Source organism: Leptodactylus fuscus, chromosome 1, assembly GCF_031893055.1.
Source record: "Leptodactylus fuscus isolate aLepFus1 chromosome 1, aLepFus1.hap2, whole genome shotgun sequence".
Lineage (NCBI taxonomy): Eukaryota > Metazoa > Chordata > Amphibia > Anura > Leptodactylidae > Leptodactylus > Leptodactylus fuscus.
In genome coordinates, this window is record NC_134265.1 from 306629756 (window position 1) to 306642750 (window position 12995).

The following is a 12995-nucleotide window of genomic DNA, read 5'->3' on the forward strand; positions in this document are numbered from 1 at the left end:
GCTACTTCGACTACTGTGCCGGGAAATGTAAACTACAAGGCAGAGATTGTCCAAAGCCACTGAAAACGCCAGGGTCACCTCCTCAGATAAAGCACTAAATTATACAAACGTCATCAATAACGCAAAATATTTCCATTTATGTGGAATATACAATGACAACTAGTAGGAGAAAAAAAAATAAAGGAAAAAGGAAATGTGATTATTTCAGAGTAGCTACAGAAGCGTCTTAATGCTCAGTCTTAGAAGAATAAAAATACCGTACACAGCCTACAGAGCACTGCAGTATTTTCTTGAGTTGCCTGCAGGTGGTTCATGCTAGCGCTGCCTGCTTGTCATTCCTAACAAACTCTTCATGTATTGTCGTAGCCAGGAAACTGTGAAATAGTGAAATCTAAGGAAGCAAAACTTCTAATACCAAATCCAAATCCACACCTCTGAACAGGTGCAGGTTCACCAAATCCACAAAAACTACTAACTTGGCACCAGTGATGGTCAATACAATAAAACTTAAGACGTAATGATGACCCTAGAACGTCTTCAGGTCACAACAGATACAATAGGCCTATACAGAGGTCATATAAATATACTCACCACCATACAGGATAGACAATGGAGGGGTCTTACTGGATCCTCCACATAGCTTGTTTAGCAGAGGCAGGTAAATCTTACATCACATCACTTGTTTGATTGAAGAATCAGGTACCAGTCTCGGTATATCAGTTGTCATCCAACTCTCACCCTAAAGTACCCCATGTGATCCCTGGCACCCCAGACTCCTACCTTCAAAAAGGGCATCCCCAAATCTGCAAACCCTGCTGTGCCCTACTCCATCCCTATGTATTTTGGGATATTTGGCAACATTCCTCAGGGGATACATAGTATATCTCAATGTTATCAGGGGAATTTAAAATATTAGACAAATATTCCTTTATATTTTTCCTTTCTTTTTCAAGCCACTCCTGACCACTCCTAGCTCAAAAACGCAGCAAGAGATACAGCAAAAAAAACCACAGCTTTTCTGCAACGTGGGGCCACAACCTCAATGAATTTTGCATCCTTTCTGCCCTTTACAATCCCTGGTTTGTCCCTTGCCAGTAGCACATGGTATAGGGATGCTGGTTACTATGTGAAGGGGTAGTTGGCTCCACCATGTCATGTTACCACATACCTATAACGCAAACTTTGATACAACACCAGAACCAATATTCTAGGTTTTATAAAGTGTAACACAATCAATCTAAATAGACCCAGTGGACTACTGTGACGTGTACAGGGAGATATTGTAAATAAGATCGTAATATAAAAACTGGGGGTGGGGGGCCTTTACCAATCCAAGGAAGAAACATGGTCATAAATTAATAGAAAATGCAAATTTACTCATGATCGAAAATCCCTCACACTGAACATTAAGAGTTAAAGTATAAAGTGTTTGCTGGACATTTTGAGTTTTGTTTGTTTTTGTGCTAAATTCAACTATGAGCCTGTAGAACAGGACATTCCTCTACCCTGATCTGAAGCACCTACCCTTAGGGCAGACATTGTGTACTTTTTTTTGACATTCTGTCAGTATTACTTGATAGATGAAAAAATTTCTGCCTTGGCTTGCGTTCGGCAATAAGAACCACCCAGAACACTAAAACTATACCGCCACCTACTCATCGGCCAATTATGTAACAGTAATATCATTAAGCTGAGAATCCCATGTCTTGTAGATTACGTGAGCCAGGAGCAATGTTTACAGCCTCATTAGTATGGAGAACAAATTCCCAGCCCAGGACATGAGTCGTTCCCAGTTCTGCAGTTCTGTCTCATATGTTGTTGATAAACACAAGGAACAGAGAATTTCAGAATAACCGGAGAAAATACAAACACAATGCTGGAGCAGCAGGATCTGGAATGAGTTTGGCCACTACGCAGATACTCGTGGTTTTGGCAGGGGTTACTTGAAATGTGATCTTCACAATCATGCTGGATGTTTACATGAGCGCAGCACTGAGGCCCAGCATAGAGTTCTGCATAAATGTGGGATACAAAACACATTATGTCCCAGGGTTGGGACTGAAGAATCTATTAGGACTACTCAACAATAGCAATTCTATGATATTTTGTTTGCAAACGTGCAATGTTATTAATTAAAAAAAACAGTATAGATAGATAGATAAATAGATAGATATGAAATAGTTACAGAGATAGATGGATGAATAGATAGATAGATAGATAGATAGAATAAAAAAGTGCAAGACAACAACATCATTTAGGAATGACTCAATACACACTTACTGATACGTTGCCAAATATATCACCAGAGGTGCCGTCTTCTTTCTGGAATTCCATTTTTTCATAGGGAGCTTCAATGAGGCCATTCTGCTCCGTTTTATCGGGCCCCATTTGCAGACCATTCACAGCGGCAGTCTTTACAATGGTCTTCACCTTGTCTCCCTTCTGCTCCGTCACTCTGGAGCTGGCTGCACAGGTTAAGACAGCAGCAGATCCAGAGGAGCGCGTTGAATTTGAAGAACTCGCTCTCTCACTCTCATCTTGTGTCTGCTTCAGCACAGCAGTTCTGGGAACTTTACCTAGAGCATATTTCGTATGGGTTGGGGCATGTGCAGGTTGGCCAGGGAAGAGCTGCTTATTAATTGGCTGCCGGTGAGATTTAGCAATAGCAGCCTCTGTTTTCACCTCCTGATCTGGAACAGGTTTTTTTCTCAATGTTTTGATGGTAGACGCAGGAGCCCGGGGTGATGCTACAGGTGAAGATACATTAGAATGAGACTGCGGGGACCTTGGAGAAGTTTTTGAAACGGACGAGGGACAATCTTTTGCTACTAAGGCGGGTCTACTCAGCACTTTTGCCTTTACATTTTTAAAGTTGGGTTTGGGAAAGTTCACCAATTCATTCTTCTTGCCTTTTGGAAGAGATGGCGCTGCAGCTGGCTTCCTGTTAGCTTGTTTAGCCATACCATTCCCAAGGGAAGGTTTAACAGTTTCTAGAGCATTCTCCCTGTTCGCTTCCTTCAGGGAATTGGGAATTTTGGGTTTATCAGTCCATCCAATATCATCTATCACTGGAACAGAGAAAGTCATATTTTTGGACTCTGGCAGAGGTGTAGAAGTATATGTCTTGGCATCAGTTTGTGAACAAGGACTAGCTATTAAGAATGTGTCTTCACAGTTGTGGCCAGTTAGGTTAGACAAGAAGTCTTTTGACTCTGGGCTTAAAGACTGTGTTTCACCAGAGGCCTTTACTGAGCCGGTGTCTTGCACAAGTGCACCATTCGAGTTTTTGGTTTCAAGGTCAATTTCTTCTATTTTTAGAACTGGAATTATGGCTTCTTCTGTACCGGCCGCAGGATACAAGTTATTTTTGTTTAAATCCTTCATTTTTGTGAATTGGTCAATGTTGTTTAGAGTCTGGTTATGGTTTTCTACGCTCTCTTTAGGTGTATTGCCAGTGGCCACATCGATGTCATCTACACGGCCTATACATTCTGCACCAATATCATTCAGCACTTTTTCTTTGGAATCTCTATTATGAGGAGGCACTTCAAAGTAACTCAAGTCCTTATTGGATTGTTCATTATTGGGACAGTCGCTAGGGATATTGTTGGTCCACTTCAAGGACCCTGAAAACACTTCAGTGGAGGTATTTGGTAACAGGGAACTTTCCAGTAAAGAAGGACTCGTCGGCTTTTCAGAGCTACTACCAACTAGGCTGTTGCTCCTCATACATTCTTCATTACTCAAGTCCCATGACATAGACAATTTTAATGCTGGCACCTCTACATCTCTGTGTTTGGAGAATGAAGCATCTCTGTCTATCGACTCCATTACAACGTTCTCACAGGGTTCATCAGTTTGCTTTATAGTCAACTGAGATGTCCTTGAAGACTCAGTTTTCCTATATTGTGCTTCATTTGACTTCTGTAGATAAGGCATAGATTCTTCAACATTCAGATTACTGTGCTTATAGTTTAAGGAGGTGGGATTTGTGGTGGTTTCATGTTGTGGAGGTGGAAGTATCTTACCAGGGATCGAGTTGATTTTCTCCGAGGGTTGCTGATTGCTATAATCCACAGTTTCTTCAAGATTTATAGTTTTTATATCTATGGAACTTGTATTTTTTATGATGCTGTCCTCGTGCATGGGTTCAGGATATGAGGGCAAAAGGATTCTATTGGGGAATAAACAGATTTTTTCGGAAGGTTCCTTATTAATATAATCCACAGTTTCCTCCAGCTCTAGTGTGTCTGCTGAATATGCGGTTTTTCTCATGCTGTCATCATGTGTGTCGTTTATAAAGTCCATAGAACCCTCAAGCTCTAGCCCATTATGACCCTTCAGAAAAGAACCATTACCATCGTCGCATTTGTTACCGGCAACGGAAGCATTAGAGTTTAGGTTTTGTTCACATTCTGAGCACCTGGGAATCTTTTCATTTGCATTTCCATTGCCATCATCATCATAAAGCAACGGGGAGCCAAATCCATTCCTGGTAGATTCTTCCACATTATCTACATTCATTGTGCTGCCTTTCAGCTTTGTGCACTTCAGTCAGGGCATGTCCAAGGTGGAATAGACACAGTCCACATAAGGATCTATTTTCGGCAAGAATTTTTGCGTTATGCATTCATGAGGACCGAACAGTCCTGGAAAAAAAAAAATACAATAAATTAGATAATATTTAATGGCACACAATGTAATACAACACAAAAAAAAACATTAAACTAGAACAATCTGCTTAACTGCACAATTTTCTGGCTAAAGTGATGTTTTCAAGAGACACAGAAAGGGCCAACCTTTAACTATAACAGAGTGAGATATGGGAAACTCTACCACAGGATGGTGTGACTGACACATAGCACAAGTTGAAGAGGGGCTTGGATTCCTGAATACAAAATATATTAAAGGGATCCCATCATTAAAATGTTTTTTTTTTTTTTTTTCTGACTAACACGTAGGAATAGCCTTAAGAAAAGCTATTCTTCTCCTACCTTTAGAAGTCTTCTCCGCGCCGCCTATCGGTAGAAATCCCATTTTTCTTCAGTATGCAAATGAGTTCTCTTGCAGCACTGGGGGCGTCCCCAATGCTGTGAGAGAACTCTCCAGCAACGCCTCTACTTGCATGCTTGTGTAAGCGGCCACAAAAAAATGGCCACACACATGTCCAGTCGGCTCTGCCTGAGGCCAGAGCTGACTGCGTATGCGTAAAAGTTTGACCCAGGCGTGGGAAGACGACGCAGGGAGAGGCTGTTCCAGAAGAAGATGGAGGCGTTGCTGGAGAGTTCTCTTGCAGCATTGGGGACACTCCCAGTACTGTTTGAGCACTGGGGCTCGTCCCCAGTGCCTAGAGAGAACTCATTTGCATACCAAAGAAAAACAGGACTTCGGGCGAACGGCGGCACGGAGAAGACATCTAAAGGTAGGAGAAGGATAGCCTTTCTCAAGGCTATTCCTACGTGTTCGTCGGGAAAAAAAAAACCACACACACATTTTAAATTATAGTATCCATTTAAGTTATGGGAATTAGATTTTTGGGATAGGACATTGATTCAGGGCTTCATATTTGAAGTTGAAAGACTATTTTCCACAAACATGGGCACTTGGCATCCATCTCAAGGGTTTTTTTCCCCCATTCTTCAGGATCAAAACTATAGGATTATAGTCTGGCTTTGAAGGACTTTTTCCTTCATTTAACCTTATTATATTTTGCTATGTAACAGTAATATCTTTGGGTGGGCTTTTTCAACAAAAAGTATTATGCACAAAAGTATTATTGTCAATACATTACAGACAAATAGTTTTCTAGCCCTTTTTCTCATAAGTAAAATTTTTAACATAGCACGGCGGCATGAGTCACATGCATACAACTGTTACCACATTTTCCATGGGGCTGCAGAGATGATGATAGCAACCTGATTTGTTTGTTAGGCAACACCAATATTTGCACTAGTCTTATCAGGACCCAGAACTTAATGACCAAGGCTAGAAAGCAATGATGTCAAAGAACCCGGAAGGCTAGAAGAAATATACATGCTGAAAACAAGCAGGTACATTCACCCTTGTAAAACTGTCTCAATAACCAATGTCAAGAGAGAAAGTATAGGTCTAAAGCACCTGCCAAAAAGTAATAGCCAAGTAATGGGGTTGGGGAGTCTTTTAGCCAAGGGAACATAAAAAAAAACTGTTACTTAACCCTTCTGGCTCCGGCAGTCTTTCAGGTCTACTAGGTGCCATCACATGGGCCGGGGCCTGCGTTCTTATGTGTCACGATGCAAGTCCCAGCTTAAGTGACGTCATTGAAGATGGCCAACATCACCGGGGAGTGCGCTGGAGCCAGGAAGGGATAACTAACTGGGTTTTTTACAGTTTTTTTTTTTTTTTTTTTTTTTAATATACAGTAGATTGTGAGCCCCATATGTACTCCCCCCCCCCCCCCTATCAGTATGTCTTTTGTAGAATGGGAGGAAATCCACGCAAACATGGGGAGAACATACAAACTCCTTGCAGATGTTGTTCCTGGTGGGATTCGAACTCAGGACTCCAGAGCTGCAAGGTTTCAGTGTTAACCACTGAGCCACCGTGCTGCCCCTAGTGTTTTCTTATGTTTGTATCCTCCCCTGGGTCTCCAATTATTATATTCTGGGGTCTGATTAGACCCCAGAGTATTATAATTGTTCATGGGTGGTCCACAATGGGGCACAAAAAATGTGTGCAGGGGCCACTATGTCATAGTGGCCGCTGCACACAGTATTATTCCCCACAGTGGCCCCTGCACAGTGTTATTCCCCATAGTGAAGGGGCGGAAGGAGGTGTCGGTCGGGGTCATCAATGGAGGGGGAACGTCAAAAGTTTGCCACGAGGCCGCACCGCCCTGCATAGACTTTATGGTGGACTACTACCATAGAGCAAACCATAACTAAGTGCCTTTTAAATCAGGAGTTTTACAGTAGGTATGACTTGTAAATTGATAAGTGTGGGAACGTGGGAAAGATGAATAGATGCAACTAAGAACAAACAAGAAAACCAAGAATAAGCATGCAGCATGCTAAAAGTCAATTATCAATGATTCACAGTAACCTAGAGGCATCGCAAACAACCAGTCACATCAGACAGCTATACCAATTATAGTTTTAATGCATTCTTAAGAGACGTCACAAGTCTTATTGTCTTGCCTTGGAGGACAGTCCATGGAGTCGGCATTTTCTACACTCTTCTCATTGGAGAGCTGGACGGTTACTGTTTGGTTCAGTGGCGTAACTACCGCCATAGCAGCAGAGGCAGCTGCCACAGGGCCTGGGACATTAGGGGCCTGGTGACAGCCGCTACCGCTGCTATCATTACACTCGGGGGTCTTTTCGAACCCCCCCGAGTATACTGATTGGCAGACCGGGAGAGGTAAGAAACATAAAAAAACACTGTTACTTACCTCTCCACGATCCTGGCAGGCCTCCGTCCTGACATCTCTGACGTCACATGAACCCGGCCTGCGTCCCGGGTCATGTGACTTCCGACGTCATTGAACAAGGACGGCAGCGGAGAAGACCGCATAGGAGCTGGGAGATCGGTAAATAATAGAGATGAGCGAACACTAAAATGTTCGAGGTTCGAAATTCGATTCGAACAGCCGCTCAATGTTCGTGTGTTCGAACGGGTTTCGAACCCCATTATAGTCTATGGGGAACAGATACTCGTTAAGGGGGAAACCCAAATCCGTGTCTGGAGGGTCACCAAGTCCACTATGACACCACAGGAAATGATGCCAACACCTCTGGAATGACACTGGGACAGCAGGGGAAGCATGTCTGGGGGCATCTAACACACCAAAGACCCTCTATTACCCCAACATCACAGCCTAACAACTACACACTTTACACACTCAATACCACCTCTCTGACAGTAGGAAAACACCTTGAAACATGTGTATTTGGCACTTGCAGTGAGGAGAGCTTGTCACCAGCAGTGAATTTGGCCCTTGTAGTAAGTTGAGGTTGGCACCAACATTTGTTTTGAAAATCAGGGTGGATTGAGCCTCTAACCAGCAGAGTTTGGGCAAATTCATGGTGGAGGGAGCCTCTAAACACCCCAGTTTGGGCAAATTCATGGTGGAGGGAGCCTCTAAAAACCCCAGTTTGGACCAATTCATGGTGGAGGGAGCCTCTAAAAAACCCAGTTTGGACCAATTCATGGTGGAGGGAGCCTCTAACCAGCCCAGTTTGGGCAAATTCATGGTGGAGGGAGCCTCTAAAAAACCCAGTTTGGACCAATTCATGGTGGAGGGAGCCTCTAACCAGCCCAGTTTGGGCAAATTCATGGTGGAGGGAGCCTCTAAAAAACCCAGTTTGGACCAATTCATGGTGGAGGGAGCCTCTAACCAGCCCAGTTTGGGCAAATTCATGGTGGAAGGAGCCTCTAAACAGCCCAGTTTGGGCAAATTCATGGTGGAGGGAGCCTCTAACCAGCCCAGTTTGGGCAAATTCATGGTGGAGGGAGCCTCTAAACAGCCCAGTTTGGACCAATTCATGGTGGAGGGAGCCTCTAAAAAACCCAGTTTGGACCAATTCATGGTGGAGGGAGCCTCTAAACAGCCCAGTTTGGGCAAATTCATGGTGGAGGGAGCCTCTAACCAGCCCAGTTTGGACCAATTCATGGTGGAGGGAGCCTCTAAACAGCCAAGTTTTGGGAAATTCATAGTGGAGGGAGCCTCTAACCAGCCCAGTTTGGACCAATTCATGGTGGAGGGAGCCTCTAAACAGCCCAGTTTGGGCAAATTCATGGTGGAGGGAGCCTCTAAAAAACCCAGTTTGGACCAATTCATGGTGGAGGGAGCCTCTAACCAGCCCAGTTTGGACCAATTAATGGTGGAGGGAGCCTCTAAACAGCCAAGTTTGGACCAATTCATGGTGGAGGGAGCCTCTAAAAACCCCAGTTTGGACCAATTCATGGTGGAGGGAGCCTCTAACCAGCCCAGTTTGGGCAAATTCATGGTGGAGGGAGCCTCTAACCAGCCCAGTTTGGACCAATTCATGGTGGAGGGAGCCTCTAAAAACCCCAGTTTGGACCAATTCATGGTGGAGGGAGCCTTTAACCAGCCCAGTTTGGGCAAATTCATGGTGGAGGGAGCCTCTAACCAGCCCAGTTTGGGCAAATTCATGGTGGAGGGAGCCTCTAAACAGCCCAGTTTGGGCAAATTCATGGTGGAGGGAGCCTCTAAACAGCCCAGTTTGGGCAAATTCATGGTGGAGGGAGCCTCTAACCAGCCCAGTTTGGACCAATTAATGGTGGAGGGAGCCGCTAACCAGCCCAGTTTGGACCAATTAATGGTGGAGGGAGCCGCTAAACAGCCCAGTTTGGACCAATTCATGGTGGAGGGAGCCTCTAAAAACCCCAGTTTGGACCAATTCATGGTGGAGGGAGCCTCTAAAAAACCCAGTTTGGACCAATTCATGGTGGAGGGAGCCTCTAACCAGCCCAGTTTGGACCAATTAATGGTGGAGGGAGCCTCTAAACAGCCAAGTTTGGACCAATTAATGGTGGAGGGAGCCTCTAAACAGCCAAGTTTGGACCAATTAATGGTGGAGGGAGCCGCTAAACAGCCCAGTTTGGACCAATTCATGGTGGAGGGAGCCTCTAACCAGCCCAGTTTGGACCAATTAATGGTGGAGGGAGCCTCTAAACAGCCAAGTTTGGACCAATTAATGGTGGAGGGAGCCGCTAAACAGCCCAGTTTGGACCAATTCATGGTGGAGGGAGCCTCTAAAAACCCCAGTTTGGACCAATTCATGGTGGAGGGAGCCTCTAAACAGCCCAGTTTGGGCAAATTCATGGTGGAGGGAGCCTCTAACCAGCAGAGTTGGTGGAAATCAGGGTGGAGGGAGCCTCTAACCAGCAGAGTTGGGGGAAATCAGGGTGGAGGGAGCCTAGTATTAGCAGAATTGTGCAACGCTTATGGTGGATGAGTATGAGGATGCGGAGGAATTGGAGAGGTTGAGTACAGACATGGAGTTTCATGTTGGGGTGCTTTACACAGGTGGGCACAAAAATGACGGCTCTACCCAGTGGTGGTTCATTTTTATCAAAGTGAGCCGGTCGGCACTCTCAGCTGACAGACGGGTGCGCTTGTCAGTGATGATGCCACCGGCTGCACTGAACACCCTCTCAGATAGGACGCTGGCGGCAGGACAGGACAGCACCTCCAAGGCATATAGGGCAAGTTCAAGCCACAGGTCCAACTTCGACACCCAATACGTGTAGGGCGCAGAGGGGTCGGAGAGGACAGGGCTGTGGTCGGAAAGGTATTCCCGCAACATGCGCCTATACTTCTCACGCCTGGTGACACTAGGACCCTCCGTGGCGGCACTTTGGCGAGGGGGTGCCATCAAGGTGTCCCAGACCTTAGACAGTGTGCCCCTCGTTTGTGTGGACCGGTGAGAACTTGGTTGCCTACTGGAGGAACTGCCCTCCCTGCCGCCAACGTCACATGCTGGAAACATCTCCATCATATTCTGCACCAATTGCCTGTGGCAAGCATTGATGCGATTGGCCCTCCCCTCTACCGGAATAAAAGACGAGATGTTGTTTTTATACCGGGGGTCAAGGATAGCAAAGATCCAGTACTGGTTGTCCTCCATGATTTTGACAATACGCTTGTCGGTTGTAAAGCACCCCAACATGAACTCAGCCATGTCTGCCACAGTGTTAGTTTGCATGACTCCTCTGGCCCCACCGGAAAGTTCAATCTCCATTTCCTCCTCATCCTCCATGTCTACCCATCCGCGCTGCAACAATGGGACGATTCGAAGTTGCCCGGAAGCCTCCTGTATCACCATCACATCATCGGACAACTCTTCTTCCTCCTCCTCCTCCTCCTCCTCCTCCATTAAACGCAGTGAAGCGGACAGATGTGTGGACCTACTCTCCAGCTGTGACGGATCGGATGCTATCCCTAACTCCTCTGTGTGATCTGAGTTATCCCTGATGTCAATCAGGGATTCTCTCAGAACACACAAGAGCGGGATTGTAAGGCTCACCATCGCATCCTCAGAGCTCACCCTCCTTGTGGACTCCTCAAAGACCCGTAGGATGTCACAAAGGTCTCTCATCCATGGCCACTCATGGATGTGAAACTGAGGCAGCTGACTTTGTGGCACCCTAGGGTTTTGTAGCTGGTATTCCATCAAAGGTCTCTGCTGCTCAACCACTCTATTCAACATCTGAAACGTTGAGTTCCAGCGTGTGGGGACGTCGCACAAAAGCCGGTGTTGTGGCACATGCAGGCGTTGCTGGAGAGATTTTAAGCTAGCAGCGGCTACTGTCGACTTGCGAAAGTGGGCGCACATGCGCCGCACTTTCACCAGTAGCTCTGGAACATTGGGGTAGCTCTTTAGGAAACGTTGCACCACTAGGTTGAAGATGTGGGCCAGGCATGGAACATGTTGGAGTCCGGCAAGCTCCAGAGCTGCTACCAGGTTCCGGCCGTTATCACAAACGACCATGCCTGGGCCCAGGTGCAGCGGCTCAAACCATATTGCCGTCTCATCGAGGAGGGCATCCCTCACCTCGGAGGCAGTGTGCTGTCTGTCCCCCAAGCTGATCAGCTTCAGCACAGCCTGCTGACGTCTACCAACGCCAGTGCTGCAACGTTTCCAACTCGTAGCTGGGGTCAATCTAACAGCGGAGGAGGAGGCGGTGGCGGAGGAGGAGGCGGTGGCGGAGGAGGAGGCGGTAGAGGAGGAGGAGGAGGGGGGTGTTGTTCTCGTGTCCCTGCCAGGAATGTTAGGCGGGGAGACGAGGTACACCGGGCCAGTTTGGGAAGCAGTCCCAGCCTCAACTACATTCACCCAGTGTGCCGTCAGTGAAATGTAGCGTCCCTGTCCGCATGCACTTGTCCACACGTCGGTGGTCAAGTGGACCTTTGTGCAAAGCGCGGAACTAAGGGCCCGCCTGATGTTGAGTGACACGTGCTGGTGCAAGGCGGGGACGGCACACCGGGAGAAGTAGTGACGGCTAGGGACGGCATAGCGAGGTGCCGCAGTTTCCATCAGGTCCAGGAAGGCGGGAGTTTCAACAAGCCGGAACGCCAACATCTCCTGGGCCAGCAGTTTAGCGATGTTGGCGTTCAAGGCTTGCGCGTGTGGGTGGTTAGCAGTGTATTTCTGCCGCCGCTCCAATGTCTGAGAGATGGTGGGTTGTTGTAAAGAAACGCCTGATGGTGCCTTTGATGGTGCAGGAGAAGGAGATAAGACAGGACCAGGGGAGGATGAGGTAGAAGTCAACAAAGTGGCGGAGGCAGATGAAGTGGTGTCCTGGCTCGTCCTCTGGAGTGCATCGCCAGCACAGTCAGCAGTGGCAGTGGCAGAGGCAGAGGCAGTGGCAGAGGCAGTGGCAGTGGCGTGAACGGCAGGCGGCCTTTGTCCTGCCGTTGCTGCCTGCCACTGATTCCAGTGCTTGGATTCCAAATGACGGCGCATTGAAGTGGTGGACAGGTTGCTCTTCTCAGAGCCCCTAATCAATTTCGAGAGGCAAATTGTGCAGACAACACTATATCTGTCCTCGGCGCATTCCTTGAAAAAACTCCACACCTTCGAGAAACGTGCCCTCGAGGTGGGAGTTTTTCGGGGCTGGGTACGAACTGGAACATCTTGGGAGATTCCGGGTGTGGCCTGGCTTCGCCTAAGCTGCTGACCTCTGCCTCTGCCTCTAGCTACCCTTTTTGGTGCTGCACCTGCCTCAACATCCACACTACTTTCCCCGCTTGACATCCCCCCTGTCCAGGTCGGGTCAGTGTCCTCATCATCCACCACTTCCTCTTCCAACTCCTGTCTCATCTCCTCCTCCCGCACAATGCGCCGGTCAACTGGATGCCCTGACGGCAACTGCGTCACATCATCGTCGATGAGGGTGGGTTGCTGGTCATCCACCACCAAATCGAACGGAGATGGAGGAGACTCTAGTGTTTGAGCATCTGGACACAGATGCTCCTCTGTTAGGTTCGT

At 47.0% G+C, this 12995-nt stretch overlaps 1 protein-coding gene across 4 annotated transcripts in view; it reads right to left on the minus strand.

Annotated features, from left to right (window-relative positions):
- Positions 1-12995, minus strand: part of MTUS1 (microtubule associated scaffold protein 1) — a 156493-nt gene that overhangs the window by 114631 nt on the left and 28867 nt on the right. For all 4 annotated transcript variants that reach the window (XM_075258774.1, XM_075258773.1, XM_075258775.1 and 1 more), the window contains exon 2: positions 2281-4649. In XM_075258774.1, coding sequence (XP_075114875.1) covers positions 2281-4524 — 2244 coding nt within the window. In that variant the 5' untranslated portion in view covers positions 4525-4649. The remainder of the gene's footprint in view (positions 1-2280; positions 4650-12995) is intronic.